Consider the following 23,622-nt stretch of genomic DNA (forward strand, 5'->3'; position numbering starts at 1 on the left):
AAACGATCAAGAATTAGCAGCAATAATAAATACATTTATTTACACATCATTATTACACTAAATTTATTATGTTTTTCATTTGAAGCATACATTTTGCATGAAGATACGACAGTTTAAGGGTGTTCATGCAATACTCTAAATACAAAAATATTAACACGCTCAATTGCCATTAATTATTCGACTACACGTATCATATATTATAAGATTACTCAATTGATTTATGACAATTGAGCATATGAATATTTTTGTATTTAGAGTATTGCATGAACACCCTTAAACTGTCGTATCTTCATGCAAAATGTATGCTTCAAATGAAAAACATAATAAATTTAGTGCAATAATGATGTGTACATAAATGTATTTATTATTGCTCCTAATTCTTGATCGTTTATGACGGATTAATGAAAGAATTGTAGTAAGTCTTTAAAAAGCTGTTTTGCCTCTGGTACACCAAGTGAGCGCTGTAGCGCAGATTGTAAGGGTACCGTTTGTCACGCGGCTGGCTCGTGTTCGAGTCTAGGCGAAGTTTAAATTTTTTTATTTTTTTTTCATTGCAAGGATTTTTTTTTAATAACCATTAACATATTGTACTCAATAATAAATAAGAAATGCAATTATTAGCACATTATACTACTAAAATAAAATACTATCCGACGATTTTGGCAAAACTAGGCCAGTCCACCAATGTTTCCAAATGCGCGTTTTGGCAGTGTTCCCTTTAACAAATTTCGTTATAATTGTGTTAAAGTTGGCTTAAAAAGCATACCTGCAGAATATATTTTCTGGGGATACCACGTTAAAAAAAATGTGCCTCCAACTCTACCTCCAGGATAGGGTGGAAAAGAATTTATTATTTAAAGCATTTTTCGTAAATATATTAAAAACACGAGGAGCTCAATGTTTGAACATAACGAATAGCAAGTAAAGATGTGTACTTCATTCGCTGAGCAAAATAAGTCATTAAAATAATTAACTTCGCGTGATGCACCCTACCCAAGGTTTCATTTGACAAAAATCATATTTTAACTAACTTGGATTCTAGCTAATTAAATACCCTACAAAATATATTTAAACCTATTTTCGATTAAAATAGCCGGATTCAAAATATTAAATTAAATAAGTTAAAATTGCAAAATTTGTATTCCTTTTTCCTGAATAACTTTTTAACCGATATCGCTACAAAAAATATTGTCCAATAATAGTTGTAGAGAATATTTTTCTAAGTTAAATAAAAAAAATTGTTATTCTACGAAGTACAGGAGTCGAACAATTTTTGGTTACCCCTTTTTCAACCCCCCCCCCCCCCCCCCCCAATTAGCAAACCCCTTAGGAGTTTGAATTTTGCAAATTTTCGCACCTTAGGATTTACCACTTAAAAAAAAAAAAGTTTTACGATTTTTTGGTAATTATTTTTATGGATTTGACTGGACTGCACTTGCCGTGCCGGCTGAAAAGGATTTTGCCACTCTTCCTTGGCTAAGAGACAGTTAAGATTGGGAGAGATTGAGAGGGCCGAGAAAACTATACTGCTCTCTCTCTCTCGCTCTGCAGTTGTGCCGAATCCGTCCGAGACCCAGCGAAGGCAGCCGAGACACGCACGTACCGCTGCAATGGTGTGCGTGACTACGGAGTTGCGCATGAGTAGGGATGTCTCACCGATGCTACCGACTGACCGTGTGTTAGTGAGACTACGGTCGCGTGGTGGGGAGAGAAATCCGGCACGATCTAACAGCACTGACTTAGGGTGAGTTTCACCAATAACGCAACTTAGGCCGTGTTCCGTTATTGACTGTGAGTACTAGTAATCTATAGTTTGCGTGACATAAATTATAGATTTTCAGTACTAACATTCAATAACGGAACACGGCCTTAGTAAGTTGCCATGTAGGATTGCCAACTAGTTTCGAAGATTCAAAAAATTTGAAAAAGACAATTGGCAGCATTGATAATCGGGCTAATAATCTCTGTTCGAGCTTCTACAGTCCGCATTCCGCTGTTCCTTCATTTTTGTTATTATTTAAAAAAGCAAACTTGAATAATTTTATATTTTTAAGAAAATTACACCCGAACAAAGCTAGAAATATAAAAAATACATAAGGTAATTATAAAAATATTTTGTTATATTATTGTTTTTTAATGAATATACTCATTCTGATACTAATTTCGATTTATTAAATGAGGACAAAGTTTTTGAAGATTAGACTAGTTAATGATATATTTTAAAATGAAATGTTGTTGCTGTATAATGTTTCATATGTATTTACAATGTTTCAGTATGGAGATAAGTATGGTAGTAGATTGGCTATTCAATGATAATGAATTAAATGATGACAATGAAGCTACTGATCAATTGCAACATCGCCGTCCCAGAATTATTAGAGATAGGATGAATTGGTTTCAGTTGTACGATGATGTGGATTTTAAGATCAGATTTCGATTATCCAAAGAAATGGTCAATATGTTAATGGGAAAAATTGAGCATAAGTTAATAGTTTATAATACAGAAAGGTGAATATAAAATATTAGAAATACTTAATTTCTTAAACATTGTAAAGAATTCTTATAAGATTTATATTGTTTAAAAATACATATATTTAAACTATGCAAGGTACAGCATACAATTTCTAACAATCAAATATATCTCAAAGTAAACATTTGCCGTTATATTGTGATAATTTGACTATCAAAATTTTTGATTGTATACAAGTTGATTATATGTCTGCTTCTTTTTATAATTTTCAGAAATAATACTATTCCACCCATTATTCAACTACTAGTTACTTTAAGATTCATGGCAAGTGGATCGTTTTTAATTTCGATAACTGATTTTTGTGGAATTAGTAAGAGCAGTGCACAAAGAATCGTACACAAAATATCAACCACAATTGCTGAAATGTATGATGAATACATCAAATTTCCAACTGATCCTAATGATATTAGCAAAACTGAAATTGAAAATTTTAAATTACCTGGGTTTATTCCTGTCATAGGTGCAATAGATGGTTTCCACGTAAAAATTCAATCTTATGGTAATACAATTTGTTATTATTTCTATATGCTACATATTATACATTAACCATCATCTAAAATGAATATATTTTTCTTATTAAAGGAGGAGGAGACAGTGAACTTTTCCGAAACAGGAAAGGATTTTTTTCATTAAATGTCCAGGCTATTGTAAACTGTAAGCTCCAATTTTTAGATTTAGTAGTACGTTGGCCAGGATCGATTCATGACGCAACAATATTCGACAATTCTCAGATAAAGGCACGATTTGAGAATGGAGAATTTGGAAATGCAATATTGTTAGGTGATTCGGGTTATCCTTGCCTACCGTATTTATTAACACCATTACAAAATCCAGAATCACCTGGTGAAGTACTATACAACGAATCATTAATACGAACTCGCTCGATGGTCGAAAGATGTTTCGGTGTATTTGGAAAAATGTTTCCGATTTTGACAATTGGTAGCCGTTTGCGGACACCATCTAAGACTATGACATTAATCATTGCCTGTGGTATTTTACACAATATTTCAAGATCAACGGTAGAACCGGAGGATATTAATGAAGTAGTATATAATCGTATAAACAGCGAACTTGACGAAAATCTGCATAATGACGAGAGAAGATATTTAATAGAAAATTATTTTACAAAGTATGCATATAATTTTTTCTATTTTTTATTATAAATATTAAAAATTTCAAAGAATGCAATATACTTTACTACTATCATATAACATTAATTTTTTTATTTGTAGGCTTGTACAAGATTAAAAATATCTTTATACTGAAATTTAAAAAATTGATATTTTTGGTTGAAACTATTAATTAAAAAAATGCAAATTGATTACTCATCTACAAACAGTTATTAACAAAAAAATACTTATTAACATTTGCAGCGGTGTCTAACATTGCAAACTTTATTACATAATTAAATTGACTAAATTATTTTTTATAACATAAAAACTTCACATTACAATTATACATACAGTTAAAAATTTGATAAAAATAACTTGTTGTTATTATTAAAAATGTTTCCCTTTAATGTTACTTTACTTATTTTTAAGGCTATATATAATATCAGTAATCCTACTAAATATATAGGGTAAGGTTGCTTAAGTCGTACCCTTTAAGGAAGAAAGTGCCTAACAACGAGAATTTAGTAATTAAATAGACAATCGATTTATTATCCAATGCAAGTATAAGAATTGTTTTTATTTAGTAGATGAAACTTTAAAAATATATACGTTATCTAACAAATTATGCAGAATTTTAATATAGTCGAAACGGTACGACTTACGAAACCAGTGTCCTAAGTGGTACCATCTATAGCTTAAGTCGTACTACCTAGTATACTGCAATTGGACAACATGGATAATTATCAGATATTTATTATGAATATGTATATATACATGTCTGTTATTCAATTAGCACATGCATCACACACATATTTTTTTGTTTTTTTGTCAACACCAGCACAATCATCATGCACCCAGACTTTACATTCCAAGCATTGGATCATATTTTCCTCCCGATTTTCTGTACAAATTGAACAAAACCATTCACCTTCAGTTGTTTAAATCGGTGTGGTAGATTATATTTTTCCGCCAATTGATAAGCAAGTTTTCTGAGTTCAGTTGCAGTAAGTCCAAAAAAATTTGCCTCTAGCTGAAGGGCGTGTGCAACCAACTCTCGTTCCATATTTTGAGTCAGATCCTTAGGCCTTCCAAATTTAACGTTCTTATTTAATCCTTTAAAATGCCGCCGTAAAGTTGGTTTTGGAATTCCATATTTTCTATGAGCTTCATTAACCCATTAACGCCCAAAACGGCAAGAATCAAAGGTTTACTTAGCGATCAGATTTAAAGTGCTAAATCTTGTTGCACATATCGAAAAATACCTTTACTTACGTTTTCGAGGTCGCTCTATAAGATGGTATAATTTAAATTATGATTTGGTTGCGTGAAAAAAAGATATAGTAACTTTTTCCTCAAAAAGTGCTAAAAATTTTGCGACGAAAATTTTAAAAGTTAAATTTTCTACTAAAATTTGATGTTCCTCTTCATTAAAAATGGGCACAAGTTGGCACAAACATTCCAAAGTTTCAAAATATCGTCCGTAGGAAATGAAAAATTCTTGATGGTCGAAGCAAAATGGCGGCAAACACGATTTTTTGTTACAAAATTTCACAAGCTTTTTTCTCATCAATTACGAACTTTATTGAAAATTTCCCAAGGATAAAAATGTCTTAGAATTAACTGAAGAATATCCTAAAATTTTTTCAAATTTTTTATAAACAATTTTTTAAATTTCAGTCTCGTAATATTAGGAAAAATAAAAAATTGTTTATAAAAAATTTGAAAAAAATTTAGAATATTCTTCAATTAATTATAAGACATTTTTATCCTTGGGAAATTTTCAACAAAGTTAATAGTTTTTTAGAAAAAATGAATTTCATATTAATAAGGTGAACAGACTTCTCTTATAAGAGCTGCACAATACTTAAAGCTTTAAAAAGATTCACTGACGGTATGCAATACATTTTTAGCGCTTACTTTTTTTGATTGAAGTGAAATCTATCATCAACGTTCTACTATAAGTTTTTCTTCATTCTTTATTATATTTCTTTTTTTATATCAATTATTTTTCTTACATCACATGTAACGTTTTATATAGTCTTTATCTAAAGTTTTTATATTCTTAAATATTTGATAATTCAAAAATGTCGAAGAGAAAACGATAAGTTCGAATGTCAGAAATTGAATCTGATGATGATAGTTCACATGAAGAATCTAGTCAAATATTTTCGATTCCCGATCCTAATTATTCTGGCGATAATGATTCTGGTTCAGACGATGAAAATTATAATGATTTTCCTTGTACGTCATATAAAAAAGTATACCAGGGTTATTCTGCAAATTTAACTAAATTAAAAGCAGAACATGATTATAACTGGGTTGACGGTGAAAAAAATTGTAAAGATCAAATTGACAATGAGACACTGTTATCTGACAGCCAGAAAAAAATGATTGTGCAAAGTACACCAGTTCAATTATTCGAATCCTTTTTTTCTGATGAAATCAAAAATTATATTAGTGCAGCAACAAAGGAAAATAATTTTGAACTTTCTCGATCTGATTTAGATATATTTATAGGAATTTTAATTTTTTCATGCTTTAACAAAAGAAAATCACAACGCGACTATTGGTCAACTGATCCCTTTTTGTCTGCTAACGTCGTTTCGTCAGTAATGTCTCGTAATCGATTCGAAAGTATAAAAGCTCATACAAAATATTCTAAAGCATCAGACAATAATCTAAATGATAAAGGATGGCGAGTACGTTCTTTGATAAACTTATTCCAAAAAAACATTCTTCAATTTGGATATTTCCAAACTGCAATGTCAATTGATGAAATGATGATAAAATCATATGCCAAAACGAGCTTGAAACAATTTATTAGAGGAAAACCAATAAGATTTGGATTAAAACTGTGGGGACTGTGTACTAGTAATGGTTATCTCTTAGGTTGGGATTTGTACTGTGGTAAGAATCAAATAGAAACGAATGTGCTGATGAAATGTGCATTAGGTAGCAGAGTAGTAATGAATTTACTAAAAGATTTCCTGCATAATACAACTCCTCAAAAGATAAATCTTTACCATGTCTCTTTTGATAATTATTTCACAAGTTTTGATTTGATTTTACACTTACGAAATATAGGATTACGAGCCGCAGGTACTATTAGGAATGATAGAGTTAAAATTAAAAACGAAATATGTAAGAAGGCAGAGAGAGGAACATTTGCTGTTAAAAATGACAAAAATAGTCAAATAAATTACATCACTATAATGGATTCAAAGCCGGTGTCCATAGCATCTACGGCGGCAGGTGTAAATCCAACTCTTCCAATAAAGCGTTATAGTTCTAAAGAACATGAAAAGAAAGAAATCCAATTTCCACACGCCTTTCATATTTATAACAAATATATGGGAGGAGTTGATACTCATGATGCTCACTGTAATAATTTATTGCCCAGCATCAGAAGTAAAAAATGGACATGGGTAGTTTTTACACGTTTGATTCAGGCATCTATTACGAACTCGGTTGTTATATATAATACTGCTAGTACCGGGAATAAAAAGTCTACAAAAGAGTTTGCGTTAGATATTGCTAAGCATTATTTAGCAAATCGAGAAAAAGAAATTACACAAACTCATGTATCCAAACGTGTAGAAAAGCTGAGCAAATGCTCATCATGTCCCATAAAAACATACAAATTCTGTAAAGGATGCAACGCATATGTTTGCAAAACATGCTTTCCTAACAAACATTAAGAAAGAGTGTTGAAAATAGGAAAAATGTGGGTATAAGATAAGTAACCTACTAAATATCAATGACTTGTGACCCTAAAAAATGCTAAAATATTCCAATTTCAGCTTGTAAACGAGATTAATATTTTTTTCTAAAAAACTATTAACTTTGTTGAAAATTTCCCAAGGATAAAAATGTCTTATAATTAATTGAAGAATATTCTAAATTTTTTTCAAATTTTTTATAAACAATTTTTTATTTTTTCTAATATTACGAGACTGAAATTTAAAAAATTGTTTATAAAAAATTTAAAAAAAATTTAGAATATTCTTCAATTAATTATAAGACATTTTTATCCTTGGGAAATTTTCAATAAAGTTCGTAATTGATGGGAAAAAAGCTTGTGAAATTTTGTAACAAAAAATCGTGTTTGCCGCCATTTTGCTTCGACCATCAAGAATTTTTCATTTCCTACGGACGATATTTTGAAACTTTGGAATGTTTGTGCCAACTTGTGCCCATTTTTAATGAAGAGGAACATCAAATTTTAGTATAAAATTTAACTTTTAAAATTTTTGTCGCAAAATTTTTAGCACTTTTTGAGGAAAAAGTCACTATATCTTTTTTTCACGCAACCAAATCATAATTTAAATTATACCGTCTTGTAGAGCGACCTCGAAAACATAAGTAAAGGTATTTTGCGATATGTGCAACAAGATTTAGCACTTTAAATCTGATCGCAAAGTAAACCTTTGATTCTTGCCGTTTTGGGCGTTAATGGGTTAAGGGGATGCATTGAGCGACTCAAACATTCATTCAAGTTTATCTTCCAAATTATTAGGAATATGTACTTTTTTGTAAAGATTAAATTTACTCTTTTGACTGTACTGAAGCGCGCTACAAACTCGGTTTCTCAAAATTATAAAAAATAATTTTCATACAAATTATGAATACTTGTAATTTTGTTGGTCATAATAATATTGAAAATTAGGCCTTCTAGCGCGCTAAGGAAAAGTTCTATGACTAATTTGAGACCAAAAAGAAACAAATATACCTAAAAATGTGGAAGTTTTTTTTGAAAAACTAAATTAGCTATTGAAAGACAAGTTTTACACTATTTTACGGACGGAGAAGTTTCACAGTGCGTTAGACAAGGACAAGCCTATTAGCTCTCTTCGCTTCAGAAGGGGTACCCACTCTCTCCCCACCATTTCCCGCTAAACAAACCATCTCTCCTACACACAGCAAGGTGTCTGGCTAACGCTGCCTGTCGGTGTGAATCCGTAGCGGAATGGAAGAACAAATAATTATTTGTAGATTTCAGGGTTAGGTTTTCGTATATCCGGCGTTGTACCGCTCTTCCATATCATTTCGGGAGGCTACAGTAAAATTTTCAAAGTATTTTGTCATCTACAAGTCTCAAAAAACTTGAATTAGTTGATTGAAGCGTGACTCGTAGCAGCCGACGCTGATCACTAAGTTGTGTAGCGCATCAGCGTTGGCTGATACGAGTCACGTTTCAATCAACTAATTCAAGTTTTTTGAGACTTGTAGATGACAAAATACTTTGAAAATTTTACTGTAGCCTCCCGAAATGATATGGAAGAGCGGTACAACGCCGGATATACGAAAACCTAACCCTGAAATCTACAAATAATTATTTGTTCTTCTATTCCGCTACGGATTCACACCGACAGGCAGCGTTAGCCAGACACCTTGCTGTGTGTAGGAGAGATGGTTTGTTTAGCGGGAAATGGTGGGGAGAGAGTGGGTACCCCTTCTGAAGCGAAGAGAGCTAATAGGCTTGTCCTTGTCTAACGCACTGTGAAACTTCTCCGTCCGTAAAATAGTGTAAAACTTGTCTTTCAATAGCTAATTTAGTTTTTCAAAAAAATCTTCCACATTTTTAGGTATATTTGTTTCTTCTTGGTCTCAAATTAGTCATAGAACTTTTCCTTAGCGCGCTAGAAGGCCTAATTTTCAATATTATTATGACCAACAAAATTACAAGTATTCATAATTTGTATGAAAATTATTTTTTATAATTTTGAGAAACCGAGTTTGTAGCGCGCTTCAGTATAGTCAAAAGAGTAAATTTAATCTCTACAAAAAAGTACATATTCCTAATAATTTGGAAGATAAACTTGAATGAGTGTTTGAGTCGCTCAATGCATCCCCTTAAAACCAATAACACCTTCCGACAATTTGCTTAACGCCTCTTTCATGTCATCATTTTTCAACGATTATATATTCGCTTTGTCATATTAATGGCCTAACAAATAACAGAAAATAAAATTAAAACATGAAAGTTTGTACAAAAATCGGTCAAAGCAGGAATATCCTACGTCGTACCAGGTACGAATTAGGCGTCTCCTAAAGGTACAACTTAAGGCACAGTGTAAATCAAATGTAAAATCAAGATAACCTCAAACTAATTCAACGTATCAGGTTTTAGTTTCGTACAAAGGATTCTTAACTCCTACAGAATTTATGTTAAAAAGGGCAATCATTTCAGCAAGTATATACTTGAAAAAATTAATTTCCCAACATATGTAAAAAATTATAAGAAACAATGATAAACTTACTTAATAAGAAAATCTCATACAGGACAGCTTAACTAAACAAAAAAAAAACGTGCAGTCATACGCGCAGTGCAAACAGATACTAACTAGCCCCGACAGCAACGCCACCAATGTATTACCGGGAAAATCGAATGGGAGTACGACTTAGGCACCGGTACGACTTAAGCAACCTTACCCTAGCTATATTAAATTCAACACAATCTTTTACGCCGATAATTTTTTATTAGGTATGTAAGTTGTTATGTACATAGAATAAACGTACATAACTCATTGCTACAATAAGCATTATATAATTAATATTATTAATATTATTATCATTTAAAGATATAATTAATAACTCTAAATCTATCATAATTATATTAAAATATCAATAGCCTCATTGTAAAGGAGAGATACTCCTAAAAGCGACAAATTCCTAAATGTAATACGAAGCGCCAGACGCAGCTCGTTCACACAGTCGCCAAGGCTAAGTCCCGACACGTGGCAAAATGCACTTCGACGGCAGTCGAATGTTCTAGAACAATGACGCATTTGACCATTGGGACCCGCAAATGTTACCATATAAGGTAATGTTTGACGCTGCACTTTGAGGGTAGGAGCCCCAAACGTGCAGCCCCAAAAATCAGTTCGAGTCAAAAGCTAGAAGGAACAAGTCGAGTCTCCTAGGACCTTCAGTCCTCTTATCTCTTAAACTTATCCAGGCAATCCTTTGTCTCTTAAAACTATAATTATCTAGCTCATGGCTCTGGTTATCAATTTGTATAAAGAAGAAACATTGTAAATCAAACGTCAATAAACTTTATTATACAAAAGAATTTCGAGTTTGTCGTGAATCAGCGATAGAACCACAACAAACTGGTGGCAGCGGTGGGATCCGTTGACTGGTGAAGATCAAACCTACATAAATCTTCATCCCAAGGAAAATCAGGAAAATTTATTTCTCCGATCGACCAACCTCTACAAGGACGAACCGACGTGGATGATCATCGATACTCAACGAGACATCCGCCAACTTCGCCGTTCTCAGCAACGGAGCGACAAACCCACAACTTCGAGGTTCACCCCGCATAATACCTCACGACTACAAGAAATCAACGACTGGAAACCAGCAGAACTTGCATCCAGCCAACCAGTGAAAATGAGCTTTTGGTGAGTACGGTACCAATCATATCAGTAGCAATTTTAATTGTGAACATTGTAACCGCGAGCCCATAGCGTTCGTAGTACTAAATTTTTTCCATGTACCGTAATCCCGATAATTTAGACCGAACTCAATCTGAACCCAGCTTAACTCCCGCGACACATAGTGTACCTCGACCAAATCGTGTTTCAATCTCCCGAGAGATAGACAGTTGCATCTCTCAATTAGGGAATAGAACTTTGCGTACTCTTAGGGAAACCGACGAAGGAACCCCATTTCGAAACGTAAATACGCGAAGACGGAATAGACTAACTATGGCTCACCGTGGCAACGCGAATAACGACGCCCCAGAATTAGATCATAGTTACACCGCGGAACGTCCGCCTGTCAGAATAGAAGACGCACCAACAAACACGATTCCTCTTGACGAAAGCATACCTCAGTAGACATGCTAGGCCGGTTCTGGCCCCCCCCCCCCCACTCCTGTCCACTCGGCTGAGCCTGGTTGCGAGGTAGTGGGGGGAGCCAAGAAGTGCTAAGCGGTGGTGGTGGGGGAAATCGGAGGCTCCACGTGAGCTCGCAGCAAGTATGGGCGAGAGGGTTGCGGGGGTGCGGGAGGATACTTGCAGCATTTTGACATCACACCCCCACTCCTCTGACGTCAGGTCTCAGTTAGTAAAAGCAATTTCCTAGATGGTAAAACAGATTCTCCCTGCGTTTTTTTTTTGCTCGCGTAACCTTGAATCTTTGCAGCATGCTACTACCCCGTTGAACCCCCTTTACCCTAAATGTAGCTGAGTATGTTACTTTTTTCCATAGCTCAGCAATTTTTGAACTAATATATAATAGCATGCACAAACACAATTTTATAAATCAACAAAACAAAAATAAACCTTATTATATATGTTTTTATTGTAATAACAGTTAATTATAAAATGGTATTATTGAAATATACATTGATTAAAATGTTGATAATATAAATGTACAATGTTACATTTTTTTAAGTTATATATTTTCAGAAGATAATAGTTCAACAATTACATCTCGTTTTTCTTAACCCAATCTTCTCCTTTCAGTGCTTGAAGCCACGGTAATAAAGCTGCTGGTTCACACATATAACACGCTTTTTTTAAAAAGACTACTCTATTTTAAAATGATATTTTTAATTCGAAACTTCGTAACTATGAGATAGTAATTCCTGCTATAAGACCTTTTTAAAGCGTTCTTGACAGATGTCAGTGTTAACTGAAAAGTACATACAATCATCATATGCATTCAATATTACTACGTAAAGGCTAGAATGCTATAAATATACACCTATTCGTTTACTTCATCTTCAGTTATCATGACATTCTCGCTGTCGATTATTCCAGTAACTTTATTATTTTCAAAAATCGAGAAATTGTCCTCAATATCATCACTATTATCACTGTCAATTATTTCAATTACAGTATCAGCATCATCAGAATCATCTACATTGAATACTTCGTTTACTTCATCTTCAATTATCATGTCATTCTCGCTGTCGATTATTCCAGTAACTTTATTATTTTCATAAATCGAAAAATTGTCCTCAATATCATCACTATTATCACTGTTAATTATTTGAATTACAGTATTAGCATCATCAAAATCATCTGTGGTCAATACTTCAGTTACTTTATCTTCAACCATTGTCTCGTTCTCACCGTTGATCATTTCAATAACATCAATACATTCCTCGCTACAATCATCACTATTATCACTATTATCACTGTCAATTATTTCAATTACAGTATTAGCATCATTAGAATCATCTACATTGAATACTTCGTTTACTTCATCTTCAATTATCATGTCATTCTCTCTGTTGATTATTCCAGTAACTTTATTATTTGCAAAAATCGAAAAATTGTGCTCAATATCATCACTATTATCACTGTCAATTATTTGAATTACAGTATTAACATCATCAGAATCATCTGCGGTCAATACTTCAGTTACTTCATCTTCAATCATTGTCTCGTTCTCACCGTCGATTATTTCAATAACATCAATATATTCCTCGCTACAATCATCACTTATAATTTCCTCACAACGTTGCATATTTGTATTAATTTGAAATAGTAATTCAAATAATAAGTTCATATCCCTTTCAATTTCATTTAATATATTGTCACTACAATTGTATATAACTTTAATATTAACCATTGAAATAGTTTTTCTTCAAAATGTCTCCTTTACTTTAAACTGTTAAAACAGAGGATGAAACAAAAATCTAATGAACTGTTTAGAGCTACTCAAGTATTTAAAACATTTCCACCACCAACTACCTTAATAAAAGACACCCTTTCAACAGAAACGTTGGAGGTGTGTGTACTTATCATTCATATTTTATTTCGTTTGATGGAATTACACCCTACTATAGATAAGCAAACACATATCATCATCTTGCTAAGCGATGAAACCAAAATCATCGTGAGAATCAACGTAATAGAGTTTCAAGGCAGAAACGTTTAAGGTATAACACATACACATGCTTTTAATAAAAGAAGAAGAATAATTTTATTAATAAGCCTATGTCGTTTAATTCTTAAATATGATATATATTAGAAAGATTTGTATGAACGATGTATGTTTCGGATGTGCAAATACTTTTGATGCTTCAGATATACAATCATACGCATGCTTTTAATAGAAGAATGATTTTATTAATAAGCCTAGGTCGTTTAATTCTTAAATATAATACATATTAGAAAGATTTGTATGAACGATGTATGTTTTGGATGTACAAATACTTTTAATGCATCAAATTTCAGCGAGAGAGAAGCGTGCTTCAGATATACAAATATCTTTGTCGTATTAAATATCAGCACGTGATGAAAATTAAGTACCTCTTAGACGCTCCACGCTGGACCTTACCGTATAACGATATGTAATACGTGTGGGGGGTGAAATTGAGATCTTCAGCGAGATCATATTTTTTTACGAAATTTTAATATATATTTTATCCAGATGATAGATCTTTACAAATATGTTGATCGCTAACACATTGAAGATCATCAAAATGTGCTTGAATGATTCATGCATATTCTTTTAATAGAATCATAATTTGATTAATCAGCAGTATATCATCTTACTAATCAGTGTTAATGACATGTTAAAAATCTGCACACGTTTTCAACAAAAAATTATTTACCCCTTCCATCAATGAATTTTACCCCCTCCATCAACAATTTTTTCTATATAAATGGATTCGAATAATACTGAACCAGCTTCAATCTGTTCAAACTTTAGCTAGTGCATCGACCGCACAACCAGCAAGAATCTTCCGATCAGTACTTTAGTTAGTGCATCAACCACAACCAGTAAGAAAACTCAGATCAGTTTATACCTCAGTCTCAATTGCTAAAGAAAGGTAGGAATATATTATTCAAATATTGTTTTAATTTTTCAATAATAATAATAATAATAGTTTTCTCTAATATAGGGTCTACATAAAATGGCATTTTTAACTGGAGTTAATGCATTCGCTTTCATCCCTGAGAAGACATTTGTTAAATTAAACAGTCTCGAGGAAAATAAAGAATATGAAATAATTGAAATGATGAAAATAAAGACTAAATATGGAATGAGGATAATAGCGAAACTATCAACGGAGGATTGGTTTTATCTCCCTGCCCGGATGGTTGCCTTACTCGAATCGCAGGATCAGTTTACGGAGCTGATAAATGCAGCATCACAAAATATTTTAATCATGAAATACTTAGGCGGGATTTATAATAATTTAGAATTTAAGATTAAACAATAAGTGTTTTGCATAATAAATGAGTGAATAAAATGCTTTATATATATTTATTAAAAAGTGCTTTATTTTTTTTTCTAACCTTACATATCTAACTTACATTTCTAACAATATTCGTAAGCGGATTATAGTCTATAATTTTATCATGTATAATTAAACAATAGGCTGTAGTATTACTCGGAATATTTTTCCAACACTCCATTTCAATCTTAACATCGACCGTGCCGGTTTTCACTGACTCGTTCTGATGTGAACAATCAATTACAAAGAGCGGACCGTATTGCAAGAAGTTTAGGTAATCGAGCATTGGTTTCGACAGTTTTTCACCAGCATAATATGAGTGGAAAAATTTTACATACATATCATAGAGTACGGAGTAGCGAGATTTCGTGAAATCAGTATCGAGACGATCGTACGGATAAAATTCAGAATTTAAATAGACTTTAACATCACGTACATCGCAATCGCTAAATTTAAGTACATTCGAATATTGATCGTTCTTCTTATTCTTTCTAAACGCCAGTATCACGTATCGAGGCTTCTCCAATTGTGTAGCTGCTTTAACAGCCCATGTATGTCGCTGTGTTTGTGGTAAAAGGGAATATTCGTAGAGCTCCCAGGAACGAAAAGCCATGGTGAGATTTTTATTCTGCTCGATAATGCGTAGAAATTGTAGTTTGGTAAATTCATTTAAAGTTACGTGAGGCATTCTCCATTGCACTCGATGCAGTTCAATCCCAGAATCGGTAAACTGATTCGAAGAAAATATTGAATTTATATCATTACGCGCTCGTATCAGAACGAGCTCATGGCGTGCATTGATAACGACACGTTTGTAATCTTCGCAGAATCCCAACAGCATATGCAGGGGTACGCAAAAGCTGAATGTGTCAGCAACATTTTCACGCTCTTGAGTGGCAACGAACCAGCCAGAATGACGTAGACTCATACTCTCTTCACTGCTTAAAGATACGAGATTCTTCATACTGGTGGTGATACCAACGTTTTTGCACCGATCAATCTCAATACCGTTCAATTCATAACGAATTTCATCAAACAGAAATGCCATGGAATTAGCGTCGAGCATAACTTTATCCGTCAAAGGTGTAGTAGCAGCACGAGTACCTTCAATCAGCTTCCCCTCTATGTAGAGGTAACTACCACTGGGCAAAAGAATCAAATCTTGCTGTTGTATTGGGATACGAATTTCATCGCTATTTCCCAATGATGCATTCGCATACGGATTGTAAGCATGTATTTCCAATTTAGTGATGCGGTTGTCGTACGCAGGCTGTGCGGTAACGTTCAATGGATCCATTATTTCTTTTCTTCACAGTCAGACCCAATGAGTGTAAAAAATTTATATTTTTTCTTGTCAAAACTTTTTTGTCACCGATCACGTTTTTCCCTATTTCACTCTGAACTGATGTATTCAGCTCTGATGCAGCTAATTGACTGATTGGTTCATCGAGTAATGTTGGTTTATAATCGTCGGTATTCTTATAAATCAACATCTTCTAATGTGTAATCGTATGGTGATTTCCTCCTTTCCAAAATTTACAGGACGATTGTCTTGATCGAGAATACGTAATGTGAGACGATCGATTACCCTTGCAATGACTGGCAAGTAAATGACGTTCTTCGGTGTTTCCGAGATTTTATAGCCTGGTGGAACGCTTGGGAAAAATTCGTGGATGACATGTCGTGGTCTACCGTTCGTATATGCACCAGCGGTAATGTTACATTCGATACGTAGAATATTTACTTTTAAAATGTTCACAGGCTCGTCTGATTCAGCCCAAGTGTTTGGTAGGATTACGCGGTCTGACGAAAATCCTAGCAGAGAACCAATATTATTAATTTTTGTAAAATCAATAGAATATTTACACATTATTTCACTTTTCAGTGTGTTATTGTTGGCGCGCAGAATAATAACATTATCATCATAAGGTAACTCCATCCGCATACGCAAGTATTCATTTATCGCACTCAACTCATAACAGCCTGTAGGTATGGTTATTAGTTTATTTTTACCAAAGTAAAAATTATTATTCGTCTCATCTACATTGGCGATCGAGTAGAAACTTTGAAAATCTACGAGCCCCAGTTCATAGTGACCGTCGTCTAGATTAATCGGAGGGAAAAAATTTGATTCCAACACATGACCGTGTCCTGATAGCGTAAATGTTAAAGACATTTTGTCTGTTCTCTTAGAAATTTAACACACAACTGACCACAAATGCTCGTATCATACGACTGATATTGGTCATGATTGTAATAAATTGTACTAAGCGGACCGAAGTACCGAACAAGTTCAGTCGGTGGTTTCAGATTACCGAAAGAATCGAAATACTTTACAAGATTATTGCATTTAACGTAGGCAACCCAGTGAGTGCCTGGACCATTAGAATCGTCAAGGTTAACGATTGCACATTCATTAGACCATGGACCGTTTCGTGGTAGACTTGTACGCATAAAGACTCCACGGAAATTTGGCATATCATGACATACGTGAGATAATTGAATATTACTTGTAGCACCAGATCTTGGTAGACCGTGTACAGTTACTTTTTTGTTCGCTTCTTTGACATTGATTTTTTTGCTACGCCTCCTCCGCTTCGTTTGTACGGTGCGAGATACAGCCCCCGTCCGTCTCTTGCAGTTGCTTCTATCATACGATTGTGACGCTGCATTTCTTCCAACTGTTTTTTCGCAGCTTTGGCATCGTTTACAGCTTTCGCTATACCTGATGCTCCACCTGCTAGTGCTCCCACCGCACCTAGCAGTGGGAGCAGAGGCAACAAGCCGCCCCGTTTTTTAGGCACTCGAATTTTACGTTTTTTTACAGCACTATTTCCAGTTTTTCTCACTGCTGCTTTCCTCACCATATCTGTTTGTAATCCTAAACCAAGTTTACGCTTTGCGTTCATAGACGCCCAGACAGCTGTTGCTGCAGCACGCTCACCCAAGGTTGCGTCACCAGCTGTGATACGTCTACGTGCACGTTTTGCGAGCACTTTATCAGCTTGATGACGCTGCGATAGGTCTTTGTATTGCGAATATGCGATATCGTGTTCCAGACAGGCTTCGTCCAGCTGGTTCACACCTCGATCACCGCGTGCTAATCGTTCTTGAAGTCGAGTTCCTGGTCCACAGTAATTGTATCCCGGTAAATGAAGCTCAGTCGGTAGTTTGTTTATTGTTTTATTGAGAAATGATCCACATCCAACGCACGACATTTATAACAATCTTTTATCAACGGTGGTAGTCCATCCGCATGAGTAGTATTAGGTAGATTGAAATGTTGTAAACAATAGCGATATTTTTGAACCTCAGGATCTGCACGAATATGCTTGGGTAATTTATTCCAATATCTGTCAATACTGTGTGAAAAGTATTTTAAAAGTACAATTTTCGGTACGTATTCCAATTGATCACTGCTTAACTCCTCCAAACTTGTAACATCCAACACAAATGCAGGCATAATGAAAACTGATTCAATTCTCTGATTTCATGCCTATAAATAGCTCTAGCAATTAAGATTTAACCTCACAGTCGTTCGAGAATGCATTTCGTAAAGCAACCATTAAGTATCAATATCTCTAATACCGATTATCACATTGCCACCGTTAGTGATATGAAACGTCATGGAACTTTGCTACCGTCAACTATACGCTGTATAGTTTGCGGACCCTCAAATTGTGGGAAAACAAACGTATTGCTAAGTCTTATTGAGAGTCCTCACGGTGTAAGATTTGACAACCTGTACGTTTACTCGAAATCGTTACAGCAACCGAAGTACCGTTACTTGGAACAGCTATTGACAGATATGGAGGAAATTGGTTATCATCAATTTTCAAATAATAGTGAGGTTATAAGTGTGACAGATGCATTACCAAATTCAATCTTTATATTTGATGATGTGGCAAGCGATAAGCAGGACAATATAAGAGACTACTTTTCAATGGGTCGGCACTCGAGCATCGATTGCTTCTATCTTTGTCAGACCTATGCCAAGATCCCAAAACATCTGATTCGTGACAATGCAAATATGATAATCATTTTTAAGCAGGATGGGACTAACTTGAAGCATGTTTACAAAGATCATGTAAACACTGATATGACATTTGAAAAATTTTGTGAATTGTGTTCAAAGTGTTGGCAGGAAGATTATGGATTTTTAGTAATTGATAAGGACAGTGGTATGCAAAATGGTCGATATCGGAAGGGTTTCGATGAATATGCAACCATCGAATAGCATAAAGCATCATATCAGTGCTGAAAAGTGTTAGTCTAACGTAGAGCATTGAACAGTGTAAATACATTATTAAGCAAATCAGTTATAGAGATAAACGGGTTAATTGAATCGCTAAACAGGTTGGTCGAACCGCTAAACCGGTCGATTAAACCGCTGAACTGGTCGATTGAACAGCTGAACGGGTTGGTCGAACCGCTGAACCGGTCATTTGAACCGCTGAACCGGTCGGTCGAACCGCTGAACCGGTCAGACGAACCGCTGAACCGGTCGGTCGAACCGCTGAACCGGTCAGGTGAACCGCTGAACCGGTCATTTGAACCGCTGAACCGGTCGATCGAACAGCTGAACAGGTCGGTTGAACCGCTGAACCGGTCGGTCGAACCGCTGAACCGGTCATTTGAACCGGTCATTTGAACCGCTGAACCGGTCGGTCGAACAGCTGAACAGGTCGGTTGAACCGCTGAACAGGTCGGTTGAACCGCTGAACCGGTCGGTTGAACCGCTAAACAGGTCGGTTGAACCGCTAAACAGGTCGGTTGAACCGCTAAACAGGTCGGTTGAACCGCTGAACCGGTCGGTTGAACTGCTAAACTAGTTGATTGAACAGCTATAAAGATCGATAGAACTAGTACATTGACTCGTTAAACAATAAAAATGGATGAAAAGTCACTACTTAAGAAGATTGCTGAAACGAGTGAGGTGATTCGTGAAAAACACCGTGCACTGAAATTGGAAAGATCAATGGTGGAAAGTAGATTGAATGAAACTTTTAAACCAATAGTTGATCCACTGAAAAAACTAGTTATGCAAACAGATAATAACAATGAAGAATCTTATGACTTAAACATTGATACAAATCATGATAAGAAGCGGAAGCGTTATCATACTTCAACCCCTAATGAGTATATTATCAAGAAAAAAAAGAAATTACATAACAATGACGGCACTCTTACAAATAAATCATTGATGATCTATGATGATGATGATAATGATGAAAAATCTACTTTTGATAAATCAGTATTACCAATTAAATCAATGCCAGAATCTACATCATTACATTCAGAGCCTGGACAAGAATCTGCTTCTTTACATTCAGAGCCTGGACAAGAGTCTGCATCATCACATTCAACATCAAGACAGGAAACCTTAGGATTGCTCAAAAAACAAATAAATCATTCCATAGATTGGAGATCATTTCCACGTATTGCACGTCATTATATGCAGTTGCTCCTTTTCGATAATAAAGATCAAATCGATCACGGTTTCGGAGTTACATTAGATGAAAGGAACCAATATGTGATGGGAAGATGTACATTTGATATTAGTCATGAAGGTGATATTTTAATTGATAAAAAGCGCTATATTGGTACGAGAGGTCTTTTTGAATTAATCTTCATGAAAGAGCCTGATAGAAAGCTCTACACCATTGATGACAAGATCATATATAAGCAAATCCTTGAACAAACTAAATCATATAAAAGAGCAAATGATAGTTACCAACAGGTTCAAGGGAATAAGGGTCCAAAGTATAAGAAAATTATTCAACCACTAATTTACAATAAAGTGCCATCACAACGAGTGATAGCTGGTAGTGGATTTATGCGTGTTACTGATGAGCCTGCAAACTATATACATTGGAACGATCCTAATGAATTAGTTGATCGATTGCGACTTTTAATTGCATCAACCACCGCAGGTCATACAAACCACCATAATGAAATACAGTCAATAATAGAAGAGTTGCGTGAAGAGGATCTTATTCTATAAAAGGGTACAGTTTATAAACATTTTCTTCAGTTGCGTACCACACGTCAATATGTCAATTAACAAATTTGGTAGTGGTTTTAACGTAAGGAAAGAATTTAATATTGGTACATTAAATGTGACTAAAAGAGCACTGGATTTGAATAATAAAAAAATAGTAAATTTGACTATTGATTCTGATAATAATACATGTGCTGTGAATATAAAGTTCTTGCAACACAGTTTAGCTAAATTGGAGGAGAAAATTGAAGAAAGAATAAATAAAAAAATACAGGAGATTGAGTCAAAACTTTTGCAAACAAACAGCAAGATTAATGATGGATCCAAAAAGTGAATGTTTAGGATGCATCATACATTTTATACTCATGATAATCGATTGCTTTCGAAAGAAAAAGAATCATGAGTGAAAAAAAGAAACAGAAATTATATGTGCCTGGGGGAAAGGTTGTAAAAAGAGAATCAGGGAAAATCGTGAGTGAAGAAAAGAAACAACTGGTGCAAGAGTTACATGTCCCTGCGAGAAGAAATTTTCCACGACGAAAAGTCATAATACGTGGTTTCGATGATCTCTGGCAGGCTGACCTTGTTGATATGCGTTATTACGTTGATACTGGTCATCACTATATTCTGACAGTGATTGATACCTTATCGAAGTATGGTTGGGCAGTAGCGCTTAAGACAAAAAGTGGTAAGGAAGTGACCACAGCTATGGGAAAAATTTTAAAGAGTGGAAGATGTCCCAAAAATTTGCAAACTGATAATGGTAAAGAATTTTACAACAACGAGTTTCAACTGCTCATGAAAAAACGTGGAATAAATCATTACTCCACGTACAGCACGTTAAAAGCGTCAATAGTCGAGCGTTGGAATCGAACGTTAAAAACCGAAATGTGGAAACGTTTTACACTGGACGGTAGTTACAAATGGCGAAATATACTGCAACAGCTGGTAGATGATTATAACGCGCGAAGACATCGTACTATAGGAATGCGGCCCGTTGACGTGAAACCTGAGCATGCTGAGCATCTGCTTGCTACTGTATATAGCAACATTAAGATCGTTGGACGTACCAAGTTCAAGGCTGGTGATTTCGTGCGAATCAGTAAATACAAAAATGCGTTTGCTAAAGGTTACACACCGAACTGGACTACTGAAATATTTCAAATTACAAAAGTGCAAAGGACAAATCCTGCCACGTATCTACTTAGAGATTCTCGTGGTACAGACATACATGGTGGATTTTATGAATATGAACTTTTAAAAACAGGTAATCCTGATGTATACTTGGTAGAGAAGATATTGCGTAAGAAAGGGAATAAGGTATTTGTAAAATGGTTAGGAATGGATAAAACGCATAATTCGTGGATAAATAAGAATAATGTTTTGTAATAATAATAATAATAATAATAATAATTTATGTAATATATTATAATACAATAAATACAGCTATTAAAATCTACTCTTTTAACCTATAATGTCCCCAAGGTAGAGTCGCTACAGAACCGGGTGTTATGTGACGTTTATCGTCATACGGACTGAGAGCAATTTTTCGCTGAGTAGTGGAAAACACCTTGTGCAATTTCGAACGAATTAAATTTTGGTTACGGGACTGTACGGTGAAATTATCCAAACAATCCTTGTAGTCGTCAAAAGTTATGTTTCTATCGATAACATAACCTTTGACCCCCTTAGCCTTTTTGGTAATTTTCGTACAGTCCTGCACCTTAAAGGTATACATTTTCGCTCTCAATCCAACGAACTCGGTCATGATCTTTCCATTGTTCTCATCCTTCATTAGCCCAGGCACTTTTTTATTGACTCGAGGTAAGCCGTACCGATTATCAGCAGGGTAATCGCTGGTGTCGAATTTGACCAGATCACGTTTCATGACCGAGTAAACATCGTCACACTCGATACTGTACACTAGACTGTCCGTGTCGGTATACATCGCTTTACATTTACTGCCGAATGTAGGAAGCATATAATCGTAATGGAATTCATACAGACAGGTCTTTGAAATATCTAAAATGCTCATGCCTACGTACACGGGCTTATCAAACTTCGCGGATAATTTCGACAATTGAATAGCGACCAAATTCTCTTTAAATATCGCACGACTGTGAAAATTCGGTTTGGAAATCAACGCTTCCGCCCCGTATCTTCCCTCCCACTTGGTTACGAGCCTCACGTCAACTCTATTCCTAACATTTTCCATAGTCTTACCAAATACTGCATTGTTCATTAGCTTGAAGAGATTCTTCTCGAAATCGTTTTTCGAGGCTGTCCGCAAGCGTGTATTTAATTCGATATACGCCTTCAGCCAGGTGGACTGCCGGAACTTTAAACCGCGATAAATGCGTTTTAAGACGATACCGTTACGTATACACTGCTGTAGAGCACGGTAGTGTATCACATAACGCGTCTTATCGTCGACGGTTGCGAGCAGTTTCTCCTGGTGTGAACCTAGCGGCTTCTCACGCACCGGGCAGAATGGTAGATCGGAGTGTTTGTCGTGAAGCTCGCGTGGATATTCCAAGTCCACCTCCAAAATATAGCCTTCGGACGAATCCTCGGACACATTAAGGATGTCGAGATTGGCAGCGTCATCGATCCATTGGAAACCGTGGGTAGGCAACGGTTGACACATTGCCCATCCATATAGATTATTAACGTCGTAATACATAAAGTATTTCGACGGTTCCGCCGGATCGTAGTTTCGCATGTACCGATTGTTGGCCCTCTCATAGCGGTGGGAGCACTGGCTCAAACCACCGCG

At 35.0% G+C, this 23,622-nt stretch overlaps 4 protein-coding genes across 4 annotated transcripts; 2 read left to right on the plus strand and 2 right to left on the minus strand.

Annotated features, from left to right (window-relative positions):
* The first annotated feature begins 2,287 nt into the window (after positions 1–2,287).
* On the plus strand, positions 2,288–3,778 carry LOC136773870 (putative nuclease HARBI1). The gene is made up of 4 exons (XM_066727801.1): positions 2,288–2,508; positions 2,743–3,029; positions 3,113–3,659; positions 3,763–3,778. The coding sequence occupies exons 1-4, from the start codon at positions 2,288–2,290 to the stop codon at positions 3,776–3,778; spliced, it is 1,071 nt and encodes a 356-aa protein (XP_066583898.1).
* A 1,975-nt stretch (positions 3,779–5,753) lies between these two features.
* LOC136773877 (piggyBac transposable element-derived protein 3-like) lies at positions 5,754–7,340 on the plus strand. The gene has a single exon (XM_066727813.1). It carries the CDS (start codon positions 5,754–5,756, stop codon positions 7,338–7,340), a length of 1,587 nt encoding a protein of 528 aa, XP_066583910.1.
* A 5,017-nt stretch (positions 7,341–12,357) lies between these two features.
* Positions 12,358–13,125, minus strand: LOC136773884 (coiled-coil domain-containing protein 1-like). Its single transcript, XM_066727825.1, has one exon. The coding sequence runs from the start codon at positions 13,123–13,125 to the stop codon at positions 12,358–12,360; it is 768 nt and encodes a 255-aa protein (XP_066583922.1).
* A 9,177-nt stretch (positions 13,126–22,302) lies between these two features.
* Positions 22,303–22,881, minus strand: LOC136773890 (uncharacterized). Its single transcript, XM_066727838.1, has one exon. The coding sequence runs from the start codon at positions 22,879–22,881 to the stop codon at positions 22,303–22,305; it is 579 nt and encodes a 192-aa protein (XP_066583935.1).
* Between the last annotated feature and the right edge of the window lie 741 nt (positions 22,882–23,622).

The sequence above is a fragment of the Prorops nasuta genome, unplaced genomic scaffold (assembly GCF_024137725.1).
Source record: "Prorops nasuta isolate Cenicafe-Biocafe unplaced genomic scaffold, Cenicafe_Pnas_1.2 PNAS00001, whole genome shotgun sequence".
In the NCBI taxonomy this organism is placed as follows: Eukaryota; Metazoa; Arthropoda; class Insecta; order Hymenoptera; family Bethylidae; genus Prorops; species Prorops nasuta.

Excerpts from the sequence above, each read along its gene's own strand:
- LOC136773890 (XM_066727838.1), bottom strand. The coding sequence starts at position 22,881 with ATGAGCATTTTAGATATTTCAAAGACCTGTCTGTATGAATTCCATTAC.
- LOC136773877 (XM_066727813.1), top strand. The coding sequence starts at position 5,754 with ATGTCAGAAATTGAATCTGATGATGATAGTTCACATGAAGAATCTAGT.
- LOC136773870 (XM_066727801.1), top strand. The coding sequence starts at position 2,288 with ATGGTAGTAGATTGGCTATTCAATGATAATGAATTAAATGATGACAAT. Across the intron at positions 2,509-2,742 it reads ATAGTTTATAATACAGAAAG|AAATAATACTATTCCACCCA; the intron begins GTGAATATAAAA and ends TATAATTTTCAG. Across the intron at positions 3,030-3,112 it reads CGTAAAAATTCAATCTTATG|GAGGAGGAGACAGTGAACTT; the intron begins GTAATACAATTT and ends TTCTTATTAAAG.
- LOC136773884 (XM_066727825.1), bottom strand. The coding sequence starts at position 13,125 with ATGCAACGTTGTGAGGAAATTATAAGTGATGATTGTAGCGAGGAATAT.